Source organism: Chinchilla lanigera, unplaced genomic scaffold, assembly GCF_000276665.1.
Source record: "Chinchilla lanigera isolate Chin_1 unplaced genomic scaffold, ChiLan1.0 scaffold00014, whole genome shotgun sequence".
In the NCBI taxonomy this organism is placed as follows: domain Eukaryota; kingdom Metazoa; phylum Chordata; class Mammalia; order Rodentia; family Chinchillidae; genus Chinchilla; species Chinchilla lanigera.
Window position 1 is genome coordinate 26,669,131 of NW_004955415.1, and position 23,696 is coordinate 26,692,826.

At 54.4% G+C, this 23,696-nt stretch overlaps 1 protein-coding gene across 1 annotated transcript; it reads left to right on the top strand.

Moving 5' to 3' along the window:
• The first annotated feature begins 1,908 nt into the window (after positions 1 to 1,908).
• Banf2 (barrier to autointegration factor 2) lies at positions 1,909 to 23,348 on the top strand. Its single transcript, XM_005380909.2, has 3 exons — positions 1,909 to 2,068; positions 13,763 to 13,891; positions 23,158 to 23,348. Exons 1-3 carry the CDS (start codon positions 1,952 to 1,954, stop codon positions 23,302 to 23,304), a joined length of 393 nt encoding a protein of 130 aa, XP_005380966.1. The 5' UTR covers positions 1,909 to 1,951; the 3' UTR covers positions 23,305 to 23,348.
• Positions 23,349 to 23,696: the final 348 nt, after the last annotated feature.

Sequence of the window (23,696 nt, forward strand, 5' to 3'; positions counted from 1 at the left end):
GATTGAACTCAGGGGCTCACACATGCCAGGCAGGTGCTGTGCTGCTGAGCTACATCTCCTGCCCTGTCTTTCCCCTTCTAATCATGATCTTTGTTTTTTGTTTTTTGAGACAGAGTCTCCCTATGTAGTTTAGGCTGGCCTCGTACTCACAGCAATCCTCCTGCCTCAGCCTCCTGAGTGCTGGCACCACAAGCATGTGCCACAAGGCCCAGCTATTCATGATCTTATCAGAAAAAAACCAAGGGAGGAGGACACCAGGGAGCTGAGGCATCTCAAGAAGGCACGTTTCCAAGCTGATCACCACGTGGGCACCAAGACTGGGTCCCATGGGGACTTCCAGGCCCTGGCCGCTATCTTGGAGTCAGGTGGGCTCCTGCAGCTAGAGAAAGCAGCCACGCTGGGACACATGGGTGCCTACAGTGGGGAGCCAGGCCACCTTTGTACTTGCAAGTGGCTGGGCCTGAGCTTCAGGTCAGCTCCACCCCCAGCTCCAGCAATAAATAGATCCTCAATAAAGCCTAGAGGCTCAGCCAGACTTGGCTCAGCCAGACTTGGCCTCAAAGCCGAGCTCCTGTTTGTTCTCAGACAACCTCAAAATACTGCTGCCAGCCAGCCTTGCTATTTCAGGATGAAACCCAGGAGACCAGCAACCCTTGAGGCTCTCGAAGTGCCATTCTGGACAGGGAGCATCATGTCTCCCCCGAACTGGTTACAACTGTGAGTGTGTGGGTCCTCACAGGCCTGCTGAATCAGGACTTCCAGGGGTGGGCTATGTGGCTTCACAACCCCTCCAGATAATTCTAATGCATGCTAATATGTGACCTTCACTGTTGAAACTAAAAGTTAGGATCAGCCAGAGGCCTCCCAAGCTAAGCACCCACAGTTCCCCACCCCAACCCCAAGCACCAGAGGGAAGGGGGCTGGAAGTTCTGGGGTAAGTTTCTCTTTTCTTTGCAGCCTTATCAAATATAAACCACACCTAATGACCAAATCCCAACAATGGAAAGTAACCCAGGCCAACGTACAACCAAAGATAACCTAAGAGACATCCGCTTTGCGTTTAACTGGAGGGGGATGGATTTGCTGCCTGTTTGTTTTCCTGAGCTAATATTTAAATTCTTTTGCTTGCCCTGAGGCCACACCAGGCAGACAGTAGGGGAAAGGTAGGGATAACCCAGCAGAGAAAACAATAGCACAAAAAAGCTGCCTGAATTTTTATTTTATTTTATTTTATTTTATTTTATTTATTTATTTATGTCTTTTTGAGACAGGGTCTCGCTTTGTAGCTCAGGCTGGTCTCAAATTCACAGTGATCCTCCTGCTTCAGCCTCCCAAGTGCTGGGATTACAGGCGTGAGCCATCACACCCAGTGTGAAATTTTAAATGAATCACAGAAAACATTCAGAGTTGGGGCTGCCCACATAGATCCGTCAGGTGCAAGGAAAGTGCAAAAGATGGGCTTGGTTTGAGCCACGTGTGGTGACCCATGCCTATAATCTTAGCATCTGGGAGGCTAAGGCAGGAGGCTCTTTGAGAGTTCCAGGGCAGGGCCAGGGATGTAGCTCAGTGGCACAAGCACCTGCCTGGCAAGTGCAAGGTCCTGAGTTCAGTTCCCCATACCAAAAAAAAAGAGAGAGAGAGAGAGAGAGAGAGAGAGTTCCTGGGCAGTTTGGGTTACATAATGAGTTCATGGCCAGCCTAAACCAACCACATGGTGAGACTCTGTCTCAAACAAACAAACAAACAAAAAAGAAGAGCCTAGTTTAATCAAGTGACGTGAAGCAGGCAGGGACAGGAGTCATACTGGAGGATGTGGTGGGGTGTTTTATCTGCTGCTGTCCCCAGGCTGACGTGTCTCTACCACAGATGCCTCTCAGCGCTTCCAGTGGTGCTGTCCTGTCTGCCTGTCTCTGACCCTGCTGTGGGGCCGCCTCAGTGCTGTGACATCACAATGTTAGCTGTGCAGGCCTTGGAGCGCAGGACATTTGCTGACCTTCCCAAGGCTGCCCCCGGGTTCTCAGTCGCCCAGGTGAGCTGCCTGCTGCTGTTGCCTTATCGGATGCACCTGGTGAGTTCTCAGATCCGTCCCCACCCCAAGGGGGAGCCCCAGCTGACAGCATGACAGGACTGGTGGCGGGGATCGTGTGGGAACAGCCCACATTCTCCCCAGCCAGGTGCACCTGGACTCTCCCTCTGCATAGCCATCTGCAGGCACCTCAGCTGGCCACCTGCTCTGGCTCCCTGGACAAAGGTCACAGTGTCCTTGATGGACGCTGCTGGGCAGAGAGGCCAGCTCTGGAATGGCAAGTCCTTTGGAGCATTGCTCCTGGCCCCGGGTGAGGTCCCAGCAGCCACTGGCCAGGGTCACACAGTACAACAGTGGGAGCAGAGCCACTTTCCCGTGCTGTGACTGACACAGAGGCCACCCTGCAGACTGCCTTCCCACAATGTTGCTCAGGCTCATCTCAAACTCCTGGGCTCAAGAAATCCTCCTGCCTCAGCCTCCTAAGCACTGGGACTAGGGCTGTGCAGCACAGTGCCAGCTCTGGATTTGTTTTTAATCTATCCCCTATGCCCCTCTGGTGTATTAAACCTCTTCCTTTCCTTCAGGACAGTAAGACAGCTCTGGAGCAGTGACAGGAAGTGCCGGGGTAGATTAGAACACTAGAAAGGGAGATGGGATGGGGACAGGGACCAAAGCCTCTCATCAAGTGGATGCTGAGCAGTCGCAGCTGGGCCCTGGGTGCAGCTGAGACCTGTGGGCACCAACCCTGGGAGGGGGTGGAGCTAGCCTCCTCCTGGGCTCCCTGCGTCCAGGGGCTGTTGCCAGCTGCAGGCTGTAGCAGGTCCCTCTCGTCCTCACTGGGGGACCCAGCCTTTCTGGGCCCCGAGGGACTTCAGAAGGCTCAGGACTCGAGCCAGGTGACTCAGAGAAGGACCCGGGGTGTCCGTTGATGTCACTGGCCACCGCTGCGCATATGAGCATCCCAGATGCCATGGTTTACAGGGCGAGCTGAGGACACGTCAGTCCCACTGAAAGAAAAGATGCTCTCTTGCCACTTCCTGTCCCTGGAACCTGACACTGCAGCCCATAGGGGCAGAGGTCTGCTGTGGCTCAGGGCTTCAGAGGTCCTGGGTGGCCGCTCCGGGGCACAAATAGCACAGGGACCAGCAGAGGACAGCTGCTCACCCCACAGTGGTCCAGAAGCGGCACAAGAGCAGAGCTGGGGCCGGAACACCCCCAGGCCACGTCCTAGGGACCTCCCCCCGGGCCACCTGCTACAGCACACTCAGGTCTGAGCTCACCCTTGGACGGGTCCCCTCCTGCGCAGAGCGCCCGTGGTCCAATCGCCTTCCACACACAGGGGACTTTGGGGGCCACTGAGGATCTGAACCGAAACAAACTGCAAAGGAACCAGAGTGAGAGGGGTCTGTGAACAAACAGCACCTACCGCATGCCAGACCCCTGACCCCAAGTCCTGCCACACTCTGGGACGTTACCCCAGGACGTTTGGGTTCTGTATTCCCAACAGTAGAGAACACTGGAGACAGAATGGCCCACTTCGCAGCACCCGGACCCCCGCTGGCATGACTGGGAACTCACTGCCAGCCAGAGCTGGACCCAAAGACCTCTAAAGGCCATTTCCAAAGTCACGACCAGGGGATGCTGGGACTTCCAGGTTTGAACCCAGGCAGTGGGGTCTCCAAGGGGCGTTGTGAATTGACATTGAGCTGACAGCATGGGAGCAAGGCTAGGGGTCAGCCACCCTGGCCCCCTAGCCCCAGGCTATGTGCCAGGATAAAGGAGGGGGACACATTTCCCTAAGACAAAGTGCCATCAACTTGCGGGCCTCCCGGGACCTAGATGTCATCCTGTTCCCTGGGTTTCCTGTGGGCCCAGGAGGTTCCCTGCCTGGGCCTCTGCTTCTGATGTTAAGTGTTCAGAAAGAAAATATGTTAATCGAACTCAGCTTCGGTCAGTTGGGGCACTAGCTGCGCCCTGTTGCTTTCTACATCAGGGGCCCCAAACGGGAGCTCAGGTGAGGTTGTGGAGGTTCACGGAGGCAAGCGGTAATTTCCGCTGTGCTGGGGTTAGAAGACCTCCTTGAACCCCAGGGAAAATGGGGACCTCAAGGAAGTTAGAGAAGCCTCAACCCCAAGGGCATACAGTCCGACCTGGACTTCTGCCCCAGATCTACTTCCGCTCCACCCTGTGCCCTCGCCGGCCCTGGAACTCCCAGCCGCGATGGTGATGGTGATACCTGCTCGGTCCCACGCGGCCGCCACCAGCCACGCTGAGCATGGGACCCGTGGCTGGCGGGGTGGAGGGACGGCATCTCAGTTTAAACCTACAGGACATCACCGCACGGGGCCAGGGCTGCTGAGCAGGTTAACGCGGCACCAAGCCCTGCAGGGATGTGTGACCTCACTCATCTCTGCCTTCACCCTCGGCCTTCCGCACTTGGCCGTCTGCACTGTGACTTTGCGTGTGCCGTTCCCCTCTGCGGGCTCTGCTTTTCCCTGGGCGTGTTTTACAGTCCCCCCTCGAGGACCTTGGGTCACGCGTGTCTCTGAAAAGAAGCCATTCCTGATTTTATCCCTATTGTCCCTGTCCCCACCCCAAGTGGTTCCTCATCTCTCAAAGTCACTGTGTTTGTGTGTCGTCTCCCGCCATCTCCCTGGACAAGAATGTCCATTCCACAGAGTGTCAGGTGGGGAAAGGGCTCAGCACCTTGTCCCTGCAGTTGGACGCTCCTCGGTCACCCCCTTCAGGGAAGAGGAGAGACAGGTGCTGCCCCCATAACCAAATAACCTCACGCAGGGCTGCAAACTGCAGGGCCCAGTCATTCCCTGACCTCTGGCTCAGCAGTGGGGTACGGCAGCTGCAGGTGAGGCCAGTGGGTCACTCACTTGGTCCCCGCAGCTGTGGCAGGACCTGGGTGACCTCTCCCTGTGTTGGCTTGGGTTTCCTCACAGCGGCACAGAGGTCCGGGTTGCCTGACTGTGGGACAGCTGCCTGCTGGAAGGGAAGCAGAGGTCGGCAAGCTGAGTGAGCCCAGAGTGGGCAGTGCATGACCACACAGCTGTGGTCTGTGCCAGCCATGGGGGTTCCCGGGGGGCAGGGGAGGCAAGGCTGTCCACTTCTCGGGTGGCCCGTGGACAGCCCACAGGGGGGCTTCTCAAATCTGGTGTGCGCGCAGTCCCAGGGGGCTGGCCAAGCACTGACTCACTAGATCAGGGCACCCTGAAATTCAGCCTCCTAACTGGCTCCAGCAGAGGCTGGGCCGCCACTACGTGGGCCCCTATTGGAGTGACAAGACTGTCCCATGGCACAGCCAGCCAGCGGACCCTGTGCTTAGGTCTGGCGCGCGGCATCCCCAGTGCCACCCGGGCCATGGCCACCTGTTAGAACTCCTCCCCTGGCAACTGCGTGTGCCCACACCATGCCAGGGTGCAGCCACCTGTGCCCCTCCCAAATGCGCCCCACATTCGCCAGCACCATAAACCGCTTCCTCCTTAACATTTCCTCTTCGAGCTCTGTTATGCTGGGGGCACTTGGGGGTTCCTGCAGTCACAGGATTAGAAAGCAAAAGCAAACTGCAAGTGGTCTCCCCTCGAGGTGGTTGGTTGGTGACTTTTCAGCCCTAAAGATGGTGTGAAAGTGATATGCATTCAGTGGAAATCGGACCTGAAGTTTCGTTTTTTATTTTTATTAGTGCATGCTTGCAGTATATAATGATTACATGCATCGGGGAGCTGGCACACGACATGCACATGACACATCTCCATTCTTTTCGTATCCCCTCCCCCTCCCTCCCCCTCCATCTCTTCGTTCCTTTCCCATTTGAAAAGGATCTCTCCCCATTTCTTATTATCTCTTCTTTTACTCCTTAAATTATTTATACGTTGGGTTTCTCATATAAGAGAACCATGTGATACTTAAGCTTATGTGCTTCTGATTTGTTTCACTTAAGGTCATGGTCTCAAGGTACATCCATTTTCCTATGAGTGACTCAAGCTGCCCTCTTTATGGCAGAGCAGTCCTCCATTGTGTGTCAGTCCCACATCTCCTTTATCCATTCCTCTCCTGATGGACAAGCAGGCTGCTCCTAAGATTTAGCTATTGAGAATTGTGCTGCTGTGAACATGGGCACGTATGGATCACTGTAGTACAATGTCTTCACTCTTTCGGGAAGATACCTAGAATGAGAATAGCTGGGTCTGATGGAATTTTGACTTGTGATCTTTTCCCCACCAAGTGATACACATTCTGATCTGCTTTAGATTCTGGGCAGCAGCAGTGAGCTGTCCTTAATAAATCACATGAGTTATTCAACACCATGCTATAAAATAGGCTTTGTTTTTTATGAATTTGCCCAAATGCTAGGCTCATGTGTTCTGAGCATGTTTAAGGCAGATAATGATATTTGATAGACTAGGTCTATTGAGTGAATTTTTGGTTTATGATATTTTCAGTTTACAAAGGTTTTATTGGTATATAATCCCATCACAGGTCAAGGGACAGCCATAGTTAGAGTCTTCTAAGAATGGCTTGAAGCCAGTTATGGCTTCAGGACTGGCTGTATCCAGCTCCTTAAGAGACAGTCTCAAAATACTTGGTCAGAGCCAGGTGTGGTGCACACACCTGTGATCCCAACACTCCAGAGGCTGAGGCAGGAGGATCACTGCAAATTCAAGGCCAGCCTTGACCACATAATGAGATCAAGCCTAGCCTGAACTACATAGTGAGACCCTGTATCAATAAAACAAAAAGAAAAAGAGTAGCTTGTGTCCCTGGGCAGAAGGGGAAGTTAGGGACTCTTGTTTGGGCAGTTATTCACGCAACTCTGCTTAGTGGGGACAGCCAAGGGCCCGTTCTCCTTGCTGTCACGCTGCAGTCAGCGCAGACAACTCCTCCAACCCACAAGGACGTGAGCCCTGGTGAGCACTCTCCCCTAAGAATGCACGCAAGCAGTAGTGTGGACACAGCCCGTGTCCTAGGATCGCCATCCACCCGGAGGAGCAACAGAGCCCATGGGTTGAAGTCCTGCCCCAAGACTGCTCCCTGCACCCCACATTAGATGCCCCCCCCTAGCCTGGGCACCTGCACTGGTGCTTCTGACCAAACGGCTGTAACTTGAGGTTCCCTTCCCTCCTCAGGTCAGTCAGTGCACTCACTCGGAAGGCTCCCCAACTCCGGAGCTCTCAGGGTTACCGTTTATGACAGCAGCTGTGGCAAGGGCGCGGTCAGGGAGGGACACGTTGGTCAGGGAGCAGCCTGGCCCTGCCGGTGCAGCATGTGCTCAGCTGCTGGAAGCTCTGTGTCCCCAGGTTGTGGCAACTCCGTGCCCCGGCACAATGGCACCATAAACAACTGAGTAGAAATGAAATTGACCATACGGTGTGACCCAGCGTGGGACAACTGTCCAGCGTCGGCTTGGCCACTGTGGAGCCTCCCTTCTTCCAGGGAAAGGGGGGACCCTCTAGGACCAGGAGGGTGTTGTGACCCTCATCGGATCCAATAGGTCAGGAGTTTCCTTCTGGCAGCCAAAGGCGGGGGAAGATTAGAGTTTCTGTGACCCATCTTGGGGAGAGAATTTGAAAGCTGAGACCTCTAGAGTGTGGTGGTGTACATTTGTAATCTCAGCTACTTGGGAGGCTGAGGCAGGAGGACTGCAAGTGCCCAGAAAGGGAAAGAGACTCAGGTGAGACGTGAGGTTGGTCCGTGCAGGGATTCCCAACTGCCGTGACGGGGAGGTAGGAGACGCCATGAGGGGTTGCCTGATGCGCTGCTGTCCTCCATCCGGTCTGGCAGGTGCTGGCTGTGTCCGCACATGCCTCAGCACAGCCGCTCATGGCATTCTGTGGCAGAGCCCTGCAGGGCGTCCCCTCCCTGGATGTGTCCCCACCATTGCAGCTCCAGGGACTCTCAAAACTCGCAGAGACCCCCAAGGTTCCAGCCTCAGGAAACACTGCCCCTGACCAACGTGGTGCTGGCCTGGAGACCTAGAGAAGTGTGAGTGACCTGAGCTGATGCCTGGCCAAACCTGCAGGCCTCGAGCCAGGCGGGGGGATGCGGGAAGGGACGGCGCTGCCAGGCACACACTTGAAGTCCAACGAGTGACAGGGTGGCGCTGTGCTGGTATGAAGGTCGCCCCGTAACAGCATGGATTTGGAGAGCCTCCTCCACCTGGCACTCAGCAACCCAACGGGCTGTTACTGTGCCCACCCAGGTGGGGACAGCAGCCACTGTTCGGCCAGCTGGAAGCACAGGTGTTTTCTAAACATGGAAGCAGAGGCCCCTCTGCCTCGGGGGTGATCTAGGGTGCAGTATCAAACGCTCCAGGATTAAACAAGCAAAGTCTGTGGAGATGCAATGGCTTGGGGTATCTAGTGCATGCGCCCCTTAAATGGCAGGTGTACTGTACACACAAAAGGTGGTTGGGGGAGCAGGGGGATCAGACAGTCAGGGACAAAGGCAAGGGCCACACGTGTCCTCCTGTGCCCTGGCATGGCTCCTCCCACCACTCAGCCATGGTCAGTGAGCAGCGCCAAGATCCTAAGTGCCCCCAGAGGAGGGCAGGAGGAGAGGCACGCGCTCCCTTTGGTCCCTTCCAGTGCCTCTCTCCAAAGTGCATGCAGTAGCTGGGCGTGGTGGCGCACACCTGTAATCCCAGCACTCGTGAGGCTGAGGCAAGAGGATCCTTGTGAGTTCGAGAATAGCATGGGCTACAAAGTGAGCTCAAGGTCAGCCTGAACTGCATAGCGGGACCCTGTCTCAAAAAGACAATACAAACAAAAAAAAAAAAGCACAGGCAGAGAATTATGAGGACAGTGGTCACTGGGAAGGTCACAACATGTCCCCAGGAAGCCACACTCCAGGTAGAAGCTGACAGCTACCTGACCAAGGCCAAAGTTTCCCCAGAGCTGGAACTTGGCCTCGGAGGCTCCCAACCCACGGTCCCTGGCCCATGCCTGAGCTTGTGACACCAGGTTGCGGGGAGGTGGGTGCTGACCTGGAAGGGACCTATAGCAGAGCTATAGCTGACTAGCAAGGTGGCTGTGGCTTATTGGGTCTACACCGTGCTCAAACATGAAATATTACCCAACACTGAAAAATTGGATGAGATCCCAGTTGTCAAGTCTTTGAAGTGTTTCCCACGTAGTTTGGGTTTTGTTCATGAAGGCTGTGCCTACCCCTATGTCTTCAACATTTTGACCTAAATTGTACTACTAATTTCTATTGGTTTATTGAAAGGAACAGTTAATGTTTAACTGTTTGATCAACCTTGCGTGCCTGTATCTGGTAATCTGAGAACTACTTTAATGGTAATAATAAGTAAGTAATACAACAACCATTATAGATTTCCTATCATCTTGTTTTGAAATTCTGTATCATCTTTTACAGTTCTTGTGTGGTTTTGTTTTTGTTGTTTTCTTTTTAAAATAAAAAAAAATAAATCATGTCTTTGCTATTTAAAAAAAAAGAAAGAAAAGTTGGGAATTTGGACACAAAGTTCTAGATTTTAGGCTTCTCTTGGCAAAAGTGAAAACCAAAAACTCCCAAGATTTGGTCGCCTATGTAGGAGAATCTGCTTGAGGTCCTAGTCCGGACACCTCCCTCCTCTAGATGGGGTGCGGGACCCCACTCAGCTGGGGCCTGCCCTACTCCCGTGACCTGGCGCCGGTCCTGCTCTGCGGCCCAGCCCCGTTTCCCCGTGGTGATTCTTCTCTCGCTGCTGCTCCTGGCTTTCGTGTCTGTAACCCCGGAGCTTTGGACAGCTGCTCAAGGGAGCCGGCTTTGGAAAGGTCATTAAGACCAAGACCTCGTCCAGCTCATGATTCCTGTGCCCCAGGGGCGAGGCCGAACCTCACACTGGCAGAATGCAGACAGCCAGACGTCCTGGCCACAGAGGGAGCACCAGGGGACGCCGGGCCTTGGGAAATCCTTTCTTCGCAGCCTTGAGGACCCAGCTGGGCTGGGGACGCAGCAGAGGGAAAGGCGGTCCTTGCTGATGACCCTTCTGGCAGCCAGCACCTGCAGGCTGGTGTTCAACCTTGGGAAGGGTCTCACAGGCCTCCGCCTCAGGGATGAACAGGCATCAGTGGAGCTACAGTGCACCTGCTCACAGTGCCACAGCCCGAGTCCTGCAGAGCCCGGGGAGCTGAGCCTCCTGGGTCTTTGGAAGGCACCAGAACTGGAGCACCCAGGGCCGGCCGGCAAGGGCAGGGCTGGGCCCAGGGACAGTGACCGTGGGTGTGGCATTCTGCCTGGCACCAGATCAAGTGAAGGATGCTGAACACAAGCCTTTGCTATCTCACAAATGCAGCAACATCACATCCAAGCCCACGCGCTGGCACGGTTCCACGGAGCCACACGATGTCCCCTTGCTGGCTGGCAGCCCCACTGCAGCGCAGAAGCCGTGTTGTCTGAGGCCTGGTGAGCCTGCGGCCAGTTAGCACCTTTTATCCCTTGATAAAGAGGATTGAACTCCGGGCTTTTGCATTGATCTACAATGCTAGCCTTTTTTTTTTTTTTTTTTTTTTTTTCATTTTTTGAGACCAGGTCTCCATTAGTCACTGAACTGCTCAGGCTGGGCTTGAACTTTGGATCCTCTTGCCTCTGCCTCCCACAGTGCTGGGATGACAGGCACGCACCACCTGGCTTATCTGATGGACAAAGGCGATAGAAACTGTTGATGGAGTGGCTGGGTGGATTGATGGGAGGCGCCTGCGAGGAGCTCAGCAGCACGCCCAAGAGGACTTCCCACCCCTCAAATCCAAGCGTGGCCCAGACATCCCAGGCTCCACTCACAGTTTAATGACCTTCCCGCGTCCAGGTGGGGAGGTGAGAGGCGCTCAGTAGAAAGGCAGTGTGAGGCTCAGGCTCGGGAGGTGGGGGGTTAAGGGGATTTCCCACTCATGCAGGTTTACTGGACGGAGCCAGAGCAGCAGGTCCTCGCGGGGGACAGGCCCTGGCTGGGCAGGGGCAGCACAAGCTGAATCGCACCCAACCTGATTCCTGGATGCAAAGAAAGAGCTGACCCCAGACCGCCTCACATCCACCCGACCTCGGACTCACTAGCCCAGAGTGTTTGCCTCTTGGGCCTCAGTTCCCCCACCTCTCAAAGTGGAAACAAACCTCCAGTGTTGCCACATGAACTGTGACGAAGGTCACAAGGAGAACCAGGCAGGCGCTCGCCCTGGGAGACCCAGCAAGAGCTGGTGCGTTGGGAAAGGATTGCATGTCGGCCTGCAAACAGCAGAGGAGGAGAAGAGCTCGTCTGCACGGTAGGACTAGAGCTGGAGGCAAAGAAGGCGAGAGGATATTTATTTTGAGCAGTGCGGATTAATGGTCCTTGAAAAACTCTTTCTTCTGTTCCCGGTGCCCACGCCCAGGTCTGACCCTCTCCTAGGAGGGAGAAGGAATGCTTTTGTACCCCATGCTTTGGCGCTGTAGGAGCCCACAAACACTGTGGAACAAGTGAGTGGATACTGGGTGCTGACCGAGTAGGACTTTGTTTTTTTGTTTTTTTTGTTTTTTTTTTTTTTGGTTTTTCTCCGGTACCGGGAACCGAACTCACAACCTTGCGCTTGCCAGGCAGGCGCTTTTGCCGCTGAGCTAAATCCCCAGCCCCTGGACTTTGTTATGAATGATGCCATCCCGCTTAGTGGAGGTAAGCACAAACTGCCTGTTGTGTTCCTTTTGAAAAGCCCGCTGGACATGGTGGTGCATGCCTGTATCCCAGCACTTGGGAAGGTGAGGCAGGAGGATCACTGTGAGTTTGAGGTCAGCCTGAGCCATACAAGTGAGTTTAAGGCCAAAGAGACCTTATCTCAACCCCCTCAAAAAGAAAGAAAAGCCCAAGTGTGTAATGCCTTCAGGCATGGCTGGATCTTGGCGCACACATGGCTCATGGGGAGTCTGTCCCTGTCCCTCTCCTGTGCCACGGCTTCTTTCTCAGGTGGCTTCTAGAAAGGCGGTGTCTGAGATGGGCCATCTGGGCCCATCCCCTGTGCTGAGCATCTCATGGAAAAAGGAGCCCATGCGCCCTGAGGGGAAGGGCCACAGATGGCCCCTGGATGGGGTGCACGTGGTCGCCCCAGGCAGCAGCTCCAACAGAATGGCGCTCTGGGTGCTCCTGAGCCATGAGCTTCCATCTCCAAAGGGAGACCTTTCTCCGTCCAGGGGACCAGTGCGGCTGTGTGCTGTCACCTCAGACCCTGCACAGCTGAACAAGGAGGGGCTCGAGGTGAGACCTCCATGTCCCCAGGGCAGTGCCACCCGTCTGGTCACCCTTTCTCCAGAGAGACAGCCAATGGAAGGAGGAAGCCAGGGCTCTGAGGAGTGGGGTAGAGATGGAGAAGCAGGAGGTGGGTGACAGGGACACCAGGCAGGCAGGCTTCCTGCCGTCATCACCCTGGAGACCAGGGACACAAGGGGATGCTGCAGGAACGGTGTGGGTGTGACAAGGACACCTTTCCTCAGACAAGGAAGATGGTGGCACTCACTTGGCACTGTGGCCCGTGATGCTGGACACAGGCCTTATGCTGAGGAGCCCATGACGTGGCACTCTGGCAGGAGAAACGCAGGGTGCTGGCTATGCTGGCGGTCTTCCTGTGGTCCTGGGAGACTCACATTCCGGGGCTGGCGGGCTCATTGGAGGAGGAGTGCACTGGAGGTTGGATGTTGCTTAGAGGTCCATGTAAAGTGACTGGTGATCGGCCACCGGTCCTACGGGCTCGGAAAAGCGACGCACCTGGCTGAAGTTAGGATCAGGTAGGCGACCATGGGTCACTTAGCTGAGAAGCTCTGCAGCTCTGCTGAGAGCCATGGACAAACAGAAGTAAGATGCTGAGCTGTCCAGACAGGGAACCAGTGTGGCCCGTGCTCACCCCTCTCGAGCAGCCCTGCTCCTGTGCCCTTCGGGAGTGGGGCTGACACAATGGCCGCTGGGCAGGATCAGCCCCACACACACCCTCAGCCACAAACACAGCCCACACTGCCCGGCTGGGGAATAGACCCCCCAAAAGGGCTGGCATCACCTGAGTCTCCACCCAGCAGGACACTATGTCTGATGAGCAGTGAACACAGACTGCATGCCCATCCTCCTGTCCCTGAAAAGAGACTCTCTTGCAATACCTTCGCTGTTCTACCAGCATTGCTGGCCGTGCCCATGGTGGAGAGCTCCAGGACCTCATTGCTAGGCTGCTGCCAGACACAGTGAAGGGGAGATGCCACTCCTTCCCCAAGTCTGATCGTGAATCTAATTGCGTGGGAAGAAGAGCTCAGGAAACTTGGTGGCCTGGTTGGACCACACCCACCATGGGCCCAGGCTGAAGTTCTGTGACAGCAGTTGAGCACCAATGAGCAGAGACTGTGACAAATGCTCAAATGGAAGTGTGACAAGTGTCAGGTTGCTGAGGGGAGGCAGGTCCCTTAACTGTCAAGCACTGTATGGGCCTCTGGCATGGGACAGGATCCCACCTGGTTCTTATTATCAAGCGTGAGATGCTGCGGGTCAATTGACTCACCTGCGACCGTGGGGACAGCACTCTCTGTCCACCCAGTGGCTGTGCAAGGGTCAGAGCTTCAGCTGGGACAGCACCTACACTCACAAGTGCCCTGCTCATTCGGGATGGTGGACAGAATCTGCCCCTGCTGTCCTCAGCCCCTTGGGACACAGAGGGATACCTGGGGCCACACACACCACAGGGGTGAGTCACCTCCTAACCCTTTGCTCCGCCTCTGCCATTGCAGGACATGGAGCCTGTGTCTCCCCGGCTGAGAGCCTTTCTTTCGGAGCCCATGGGAGAAAAGGATGTCTGCTGGGTGGATGGCATCAGCCGGGAGCTGGCCGTCAATTTGGTCACCAAAGGCTTCAGCAAGGTAATTCAGCTTTTCCTCACCAACCGCTCTTCCCAACCTCTCCTTGCCAGGTCCTGCCAAATGGTAGCCCTCTTATGCGTCCCCATGAGGGCATACCAGAGAACAAAGCTGCCACTTGGCCGTGTGCCCTGTGCTTCGGGGCTGCTGACCCACAAGCTGGAGTTCACACACACCTGGGTGTGCACCTGCTGAGCAGAGGGCAGGGAGTGCAGACCTTGGGGCCAGATGGAAGTGTGCCCAGCACCAGGTGACCCGGGCACAGTCCCCACCCCGGGATGGGGCCCACTGTGTCCTGCTTCCCTTTTAGGGCACCAGCACAGTGTGAAGCAGGGGCAGCTGGGCGCCACACCAGGGCCAGGAATGTGGGTTCTTCTAAGGCATCAGTTCCAGCCCAAGAGGGGCCTCAGGGCATCCAAGGTCGTCTCTGTCTTCTATTGCTACCCAAGATCCATTAGCCTGGGTACTTCATAAAGAGAGAGAGGCGTATTTAGTTCACCCAGGAATGGGTGGCCCCATGGGTTGGGCCTCTGATGAGGTCCCTGCTGCCCACCTCACAATGCCCACACGTGAGAAAGAGAGGTGGCAGACAAGGAAGCCAGAGGGCACGGAGCCAGAGGGCATAGCTGCTTGTTTATTTACTTGTAACTTGGCACTGGGGATGGGACTCAGGTGGGGACATGAATCCTCATCCGTCAATGTCCCTGGGTCGAGAAGTGTCCAGCAGATTGGTACAGCACATTTCTGGGTGCGTCTGGTGGTCATGGGGCAAGGGCTCTGGTCTATGTCTGCTCCCTGCCCCGTCCTCTATGGCACTGTTCCGCCGCGCTGCTTCCTGGCTCCCCTGAGCTGAGCAGCTTTGCTCTGCCACACCCTTCCGCCCCCTGTTCCAGCCAACTACGTGAGCCAAATGCCATCTCTCCTCCTTAAAGTTGTGGGTATTGGGCAATAGGAAAGTTGCCTGATACCCATGCTGCGTGCAGGCTCCACTGTTGACACCTCCAGACTCCATCCTTGCTCTTTTTATAACAACTGTCCCTTGAGAACTGACCGGGTACCAAAAGAAGACAGTCCCTCCCTTCCCAGGGCGCTCCCCTCTGGCCAAAGCACCTTCCCCGGGCCCTGCCTCTTTGAGGTTCAGTCCTCTGCAGCCTCTAGCGAGTGAACCTCAAACCATCTCCAGACCACAGAACCACTGTGGGTTCTTTCCGTGTGGGCATCTGTGCCCATGAAAAGCTTCCTGGGAGCCCAGGAGAGGATGGGAGTGGTGCAAAGAGGCCCGAGGAAGTGAGTTCACCCAGCGGCAGCTGGGACTCACGAAGCCTTGCTCGCCCAGGCCAGGCAGGAGAGCCGCCATGCAGACCAGCAGCTGTTAATTCAGCTTTCAGAGCCGATCGGTCTACACCACAGCAGGGCTCCACACCCGCTGCACCAGCAGAAGCTGGGATCTGCCGCACACGCAGCTGACAATCTTGCGTGGTGGAACAGAGCTGTGGGAAAGGGCACTGACGGAGTGGCTCAGCCAGACGCATCTTACGTAAACAGATGCACCCATGTTGCTAACCCAGATCCAGCATCGGACACCCCAAAATTCCAGACATCTCCTTGTGCCTCTGTCCAGCCAGTGCCAAGCCCTCTGTCCAGCTGGTAACACTGTGCTGACATCAACATCTAGTTCAACACCTTAGCTGGGAATATAGCTCAGCAGCATAAGCGCCTGCCTGGCAAGTGTGAAGTCATGAGTTCAATTCCCGGTACCAAAAAAAAAAAAAAACCACCTCTGTCACTATAGAATATTGTTGTCATTGCTTGGCTATGCTCATCATTTTAAACATATTTTATTAAGGCACAATTCATGTGCAGTACATTTCACCTTTTATTACTCAGTGCTATGAAATATTTGTTCGTTTTGCTGGGTGGGTGTTTTTGTTTTTGTTTTTTGAGACAGGGTCTTGCTATGTAGGTCAGGCTGGACTTGAACTCACTATGTAGCCCAGGCGGGCCTCAAACTTGAGGTGATCCTTCTGCCTCAGCCTCCCTAGTGTGCGGATTATGGGTGTGTACCACCAGGCTCCGCTTTTGCTTGGTTTTTGAGACAGGGTCTTGCTGTGGAATCTGAGCTGGCCTTGAACTCAGAATCCTCCTGCTCCAGCTTCTGAATGCTGAGATTAGGAGTGCATACCACCACACTGGCAGTTTTGACAATCACACCAAGGCAGGGCCACCGCTCCCAGAGTAACGCTCTGTGTTCTCAATTCTTGATGTTATGATTTGTGTCTGCATGTTCCCCCAAATCCTAGTGCAGTCATGGAGCAGGCTTCTAGATTTATGATTGATTTATGGGCCAATGTTGGAATTATGGATGTGAGTGCTACACCTGCCCTGGGGCAGGTAGTTTGCAGACAATGCAAGGGAGGGAAAGAGGCTTGCTCTTCCAGCTGCCCCTCCTCCTTTTTGCTAGTTGTTGCTTTTGCTGTCTTCTGCCACCATGAACAGTTACCCTCTGCCATGAGCCTCTCTGCCTTGGAGCCAGCTGAGTATGGACTGAAACCTCCACAGACCATGAGCTGAATAAACCTTTCCTTCCTTAATTGTGGGTGTCAGGTATTTTGTCTCAGCAACAAGAGAAAAGTAACTAAGACACTTGGCAATTTGTTTCTTGCCTCTGTAGTTTTGCTTTTTCCAGCTTAACTTTGTTTTGTGTAAGGATTGTGAATAGGATGATAAAGAAATGAATGAACAAATGGAAAATGTTCAGGCCCCTGAGAACTCACCCATGGAGTCAGGCACTACTGCATGTGTTCTGGTCCGTGGACACGTGGCCCTCTTGTGCCTGTGACCTCTGGGCCAGCACAGTGCCCAGCGCTGCCCCCCCCATGGCCCTTTGCATCCCCAGAACCACTAATTCCTGGCTGTGACGTGGGATCCACCTCCTCCTCCCACCTGGGACTGAGGTGAAGGTCACTAACCCGCTTAGAAATGAGGACACAGAACCCAGGGACTTGGCACCTTTGTGAGGTCCTACAGGGATGAGAAGGCGGTGGGCTGGATTGTCACACTCAATACAAAGAGATCTAGTGGCTGTGCCCAGCAGGGAGGGGTTTGGGCTGGGAGTTGGTGGGGAGACCCCCGTGCCAGGGCTGGGCTTGGCTGGGCTGTCGGAGGAGACCCAGATGTGGCTCCACAAGGTGAACCAGAGGTCACCAAGGGGCTGTGCAGAGCCAGCAGGGGACAGGAAGAGAGAGAGAGGCAGATTCTAGCAGGCGGGACCTCAGACTTCACCAACAAAAACCAGGCTCCCGTGTTGCTGTTCTCTGCCAGAGGGACCTCAGGCTGGCCTGGGGGGCATCCTTCTGGACATCTCAGGGTCCTGTCTTTGCTGGCCCTGCTGCGGTGTGGTTGTGTCTTCCCCTCTCAGGCCCAGGCCAACCTTAGAGTCTCTGCCAAGAGTGACACTGCCCAGGCCGCCCTGGCTCATGGTTGCTCTCTTGGCTTTGTCCCTGGCCCTGGCTCTGTCACCCTCTCTGCATGCTGAACATGGTCCTCTGGGCCACTTGGACCTGCCCACCTGGCTCCTCCCTCTGACTCCAGCGCTCTCCAGAGATACCAGGATGCAGGAGGCTGGAGAACAAGGCCTCACAGGGTTGAGATCTGCCCAGGTCGCCCCATCCCACCCCCTGTTCAGTAAGATGGGCTTGCCAGGTCCGACATCTGGTCCCTTCTCCTCTGCCCCTGCCCCTACAGTCTTACACAGCTGGAATGGTTGTGCACACCTCCTGCCCTTGCTCCAGGCTCTGGCTGTGGCACAACCTGGCCCCTGGCTTGCGGTTTAAATTGTGACTTTAACAGCGACTGACTTGCCGGATGGGATAGTGCACACCTGTCATTCCAGGTGCACAGGCAGCCGGGCAGCACAGCGAGATCCTGTCTCAAACCAAACAAAAGCTATTGATTCAGCCAAGGCTCTGCAGGAGCTCAGGAGGTGAAGGTATGATTGTGTGCTCTCTGAGTTGCTCTGGGTCTGTTCCTTCCCAGGTTTGTCCTAAGGAGCTTTGGCCTGAGGCCCTAGATCTGGACAGCAGCCACCAGCCACGTGTGCTAGAAATACAGCTGGGCCCCCTCACAGCTCTTCCTCTGGAAAACCTTCCTTCTGCCACCCCTCCCCGGGGGCTCCTGTCCTGAACACTTTGAGTTTTGGTGGGAGCAACTTCCTATTGCTGGGACAAAATACATGACATCCACAATTTAGAGGAAAAGAGATTTTTTTTTTTTAAAAGAGTAAAAGAAGGATAACATAGTAATAGGGGGGCTTACTGAATTACAGACAAAGTGGTAGGAAATTATCGATGGTTGTTGTTTTACATATCGTTATCTATAAGATAATTTCTGAGGAAAACAAATAGACAAATAATAGTGAGTTATAGACAAAAGTGGTAGGTTATTATCAATGGTTGTTGTACTATACTTTGGTATCTTCAAAATGGTTTCTAAAGAAAATAAATAGAGCTATACATGAGTGACCAGCTCAATAATCATTGACTATTCTCAATGGTTGTTGTAGGAAACACATAGCAATAAACATACATCCATTTATGAAATAGCATAGGAACAATACAAACATTACAGAGTTATGGACAGATTAGTAGGAAAATATCAGAGGCTGCTGTAATACATGGTGGTATCTTCAAAGTGGTTTCTCAGGAAGACAGAGATACGCAAGAAAGACCTAACAAGTAGTTACAGCCTAAGGGTTGTGAAAAATAGCGTATTACCTTCTCACCAGTGACTCCTTTCACTGAGGTGTGATGGCTGGAAGGAAGGCCAGGATTGAAAAGAAGGACTGAGAGACTTGCACCTACGTCTAGCAAAAGGCTGTTTTAATTTTCCTCTATAGTTATGATTACCCAGGGCTCCTCCACAGAGATGACAGTCTGGCCAGAGGGAGAAGGCAGAGTATTCCCTGGGCCCCTCATTTCTGTTGGACTAACTGGTAGGATGGGTCTGAGCTCTGGGGCCTCCACTTTAGAGGGGAGGAAAAGAGATTTAATTTGGCTCATAGTTCTAGGCGATTCCATCCATGGTCAGCTGGCTCCAAGGCAGGAACGTGGTGGCAAAAGGGCATGGCAGAGCAAAGCTGCTTAGTTCATGGCTGCCAGCAACAGTGCCAGAGAGAAAGGGGTGAGGGACCAGATTTAGTACCCAAAGTCACACCTCCATGTCCCACCCAGACACACCCAGAAGTGTCTCCACCAGTCCGAAACGGTCACAGAGGCCCTCACTGAGACATCTGTGCCATGACTGGTTTTCCTGACCATGGCCCAAGAGTCCCCACTCATGCCAGAGCCCCCACTGTGGCTTCCTCCCCAGCTCCTCTGATGCTGTCTTCCTACTCGTTCACTCCCTGCAAACCCACCCAGGTGTGGGTGGGTGTTCCAGCATTCAGTAATTTGGAGTTCCAGGCAGGGTCTGTGGCACAACTCTAGGGTCTCCACATAAAGCCAAGAGATGCTGGGAAATGCTGGGAGGGGCGGGGTGAATGTCCTGAGCCCCCCTTGCTCCCAGGGGAGGGAGGAGGTCTTCTGAGAAAAGGGGTGTGTGGTGTTTGCTCCGTGCCAGGCCCTTCTAAATGCATTGTGTGTGTTTAATCTCACTTGTCACGAGAGTCCTGTGAGGCACACTATTCCATTCCCATTTTCCTGAAGGGGAAAGTGAGGTGCAGAGAGGTCACATGTGACTCACTCCAGGCCACACGAGGTGACAGAGGTGAATGTGAACCTGGGTGGAGGAGCTGCAGGTCAGGACACGGTGCTGTGGTGCTGTCTCCCTGAAAGTGAAGCAAGTGGAAGGCACTGACACACGTCTGCCTTCCCTCCCTTGTCCCCGGGATCTGTCCCCACCCGCCCCCACCTGTCTGCTGTCCCCACACCCGCATCTCTGGACTCTCCGGTTTCCAGAGGCCTCCTTGCTCCTGCTGAAGTCACTTTGTCATCGCTGGCGGACAGAAGCCACGACTGGTATCGGGACCTGGAGGCCCCATGAATCCACCCCTGTCTCCCTGATGCCCCCAGGTCCCCGCTGAGCTTAGAGGACCCCAGCTCCTAACTGTCATCAGCCTGACGTTGAGCCTGCAGGAGTCAGTTGCTTAGGCTCAGGGGCTGAGATTGGGGGTTACCCTGCTAAAATCAAGGGGTCCTGATTTCACACTACAACCACGTCCCAGGGGACTGGGAGGCCGGAGAGGCAAGAGCTGCTGTGGATTAAGCATTCACACTGACGGCAGATGGGGCCAGGAATATAGCTCAGTGGCGCAAGTGCCTTCCCGGTAAGCGCAAGGTCCTGAGTTTGATTCCCGGTACAAAAAGTAAAATAAAATAAAAGGGACAGCCAACAATAGAATCCATCAGATAGTTACACTGTGTAACCACACTAAGAGCAGAGCTTGAACTGGAAGTGACCAAGAGACCCTGCCCTGGCAAGGTTGCTGTTGGCTCTCAGTGGACATGAAGACCAAGAGAGAGTCAGAAGAGGTTGTTATTCGTTGTACCAGAGATTTGCAGTAATGTGAGGGACACCCATTAGGCCACTCAGGATCTGGGGACTTGAGTGAAGGGAACTGTAGGAACCTTAGGAATGAAGGAAGCTGAACAACTTCTCTCTGTTCAACTAAGCTGGATGTCCAAGTAAAGGTTCAAGTTTCAGTGAGTGCAGACCAGGGCCCAGGACAAAAGGACTATGGGAAGTCCTTGGTCCAAAGGCTTTAAGACTTTCAAGATGGTGGCACCATAGCATCCAACCAAGTCAGTGGCTCTTCCAGGTGTAGCAAGCTGGTTGACCACACAGGTCACACACACACAAGGACACCAAGCCTGGTGCAGATCAAAGAGATACAGTAAATGAGCAGCTCCCACCCTGCTTGGCGAAAACCCCCGGGTGAGCCTCCTGTCTGAACTCGGCACTGAGGCGACGTCTGCCTTTGGGCCATCATCTTGCTGCTGTAGGAAGAAGTGTGGCTCCCTGGCTTGACCAAGGCAGTGGGAGGGTGGGGACACCTACTCGGGGTTTCCGTGTTTCTACAGCAACCCCCCCGCAGCTGGGTTTCCGGGAGCTGTGGTGTCTTCCCACTGGTTATGGATTTGCACTCTGTAACTGGCAGAGAACCCAAGCGGATATGGGGCAGGGCGAAGTTGTCAGGGTGGAGCAAGAAGGCGGTGGAAGATGCCAGGCTAAGGCGGAGGGAAAGCCGAGGACACGGTATCAAGTTGCAGCTTGGCCCAGAGCCCTGCTGCCTCCAGCATTCCTGGAAAGTGCGCCCGTGTCCCGCTGCCATGCGTTCCTGGCTTCCGGCCTCTGAGCTTGATGGGACAGGAGACGTGGTGACCAGACCAGCTGATACCGTTGCTGGCCTTGGAGATGGGAGGGAGAGGAAGTCTCAGCCTCGGGACAGGACGGCAGGCAGCAGGGACGCAGATGGGACAGGGGCGGAGGGGAGGAGGTTGAGCCGGGAACACGTGGGGACCAGGAGGGCCGAACCGAGCCCGTGTACTTGGAAGCGCCGCTTACTCAGCATTAATTATCCATCGCCGTCTCTCTCCCCGATGAAGCTCCAGGCCTCCCTGTCCCTGCAGCCCCTGGCTCTGTGCATACCGTGTAGATGTCCATGTGTTAAAATGTTGATTTTAAAACATCTCAGTAAAATCCACTGTTGAAAATGGGAGACATTAGTAAAAACGACATCATGCTAAGCAACCACTTAAAAAAAAAAAAAAAAAACTGGTCAAAGTACTGGTTTCCAATCACCATGAAATCCTGGCTTTTTTCTCTTTTCCACAACTGAGCAATGACTAAAAATAAAACCCTCGGCTGGGAGTGCAGCTCAGTGGCAGGGCGCTTGGCCGGCATGCACAGGGCCCTGGGCGCCTCCCTGGCGTGGCCAGAATAAATAAATAATAAATACAGTAACCCCTCACTCCACAGCTTGGGTCCATTTTATGACTGGTGTTCAGCTTTTATTTGATTTCACTTGTTTACAGAAAAGCTCCCCTTGTTGGAGATGAAGTTTGCTTTGTTTTACGTAACTGAGTCAACAGAGGCAAGTGAGCCAGTATCCCTGGAAAGGCCCGGAACTGGCTCTGCTTACTCCGGGCTGGGGCCCTGGAGCGGCCAAGAGGTGGATGGGTGCTATGACCAGAGACTTCCAGCCACACCAGGGAGGTTTCTTTTGACCGGTCCTTTCCTCTGACTATTGCAATATTCATACTATATACAATTCCTCACGGAGCAACCAATTCATTTAACAGCCTAGTCAGGAATAGAACATAGCTGTTACACGAGGACTGTATGCATGCAGCCCAGGCTGGCCTTGAACTCACAGCGATCCTCCTGCCACAGCCTCCTGAGCCCTGGGATTGCAGGTTTATACCACCATGCCTGGCTCCAGAGGAGTTTACATTTCTCAAAAGCTTTCCCATCAGTTCCATCTGCGACACAGGTCACACCATGTGCTTTGTGAAGACAGGGATGCTCAGACCTGGTTATCGCTTGCCCCGCCCATCGGTGGAGCAGTTGAGGTCACACAGGCGGTGTGCAAAGCCACTGGTGCCAGGGTGCCCTTTGCCTGCCAGCCACACATGCACAGGTTCCTAGCAGAGGCAGGTCGGGAAGCAAGAGGACCTCTGGCCATGTGTGGCCATGGTGATTTATCACTGTTGCTGCTTGGGAGGGTGGGGAGGGTGCTCTGGCCTCCAGTGGGTAAGGACCAGGACTGCTGCCAGCCTCTGAAGGGCACAGGACACCCACACTGTGGACTGTCCAGCAGCCAGCAGTGCTGAGGCCAAGAAGCCATGCACAACAGCAGTACAGAAGGAGCGGGTGGATTGTCCCTGACCCATGCGTGCATGGGTGTGTGTGTGTGTGTGTGTGTGTGTGCACATGTGTGCCTGTGCGTGTGCATGTGCATGTGTTTCTAGAGGAGAGACCCGAGGGGCCTCAGAGAGTGCCAGGCCCCCTGCCCAGGCTACCCTCGAACTTGCTGCACTCCCTCTGCCTCAGCCCCTCGGGCCCTGGGATAACATGCGTGTGCCCCCACGCCCAGGGCCCGATCCCAGATTCTGGATTCTGCATTTGGGATTCTGCTCCCGACCCCCTATCCCATCTAGGATGGAATCCAGGGCCTGGCACTCACTGGGCATGGGCTTTACCTCCAAGCTGTGTCCACCCCCCTTGATAGATTCCAACCGGCATGGCCATCTCCCCCACCCTGTCCCCTACAGGCCTACGTCCTGTTGGGACAGTTCCTGCTGATGCACAAGGACGAGGAGGAGTTCCAGAAGTGGCTCATCTGCTGCTTTGGGGCCTCTGAATGCGAGGCACGGCGGAGCGCTACCTGCCTGAAGGAGTGGTGCACCTGCTTCCTGTAGACACGGCCACCTGGCCCGGATGAATGACGCCTTCTCCACCTGCACCTGGCTCTGAGTCTTCATTTGTGCTTCTGCCTTTAATGATATAAGTGCATCCTAAAGGCCAGTTTAAGAATAGGAAAAAGGCTGAGCATGGTAGCACACACCTGTAGTCCCAGGACACAGGAGGCTGAGGCAGGAAGATCACTGAGAGTTTGAGGCCAGCATGGGATACATAGTGAGTTCAAGACCAGCCTGAACTATATAGTGAGACCCTTCCTAGGAAAACAAACAAAAAAAAAGACTGAAAAAAGACAAACATGAGAAACATCACCCCCAAAATTCCACCACCAAGACACCATTACTCACTTCAGATAAATATCATGTCAACAAGCTCTCTGCAAACATTTCTG

Coding starts and splice junctions, on each gene's coding strand:
- Banf2 (XM_005380909.2), top strand. CDS start 1,952: ATGTTAGCTGTGCAGGCCTTGGAGCGCAGGACATTTGCTGACCTTCCC. Junction 2,069..13,762: donor TGCCTTATCGGATGCACCTG/GTGAGTTCTCAG, acceptor CTGCCATTGCAG/GACATGGAGCCTGTGTCTCC. Junction 13,892..23,157: donor TCACCAAAGGCTTCAGCAAG/GTAATTCAGCTT, acceptor TGTCCCCTACAG/GCCTACGTCCTGTTGGGACA.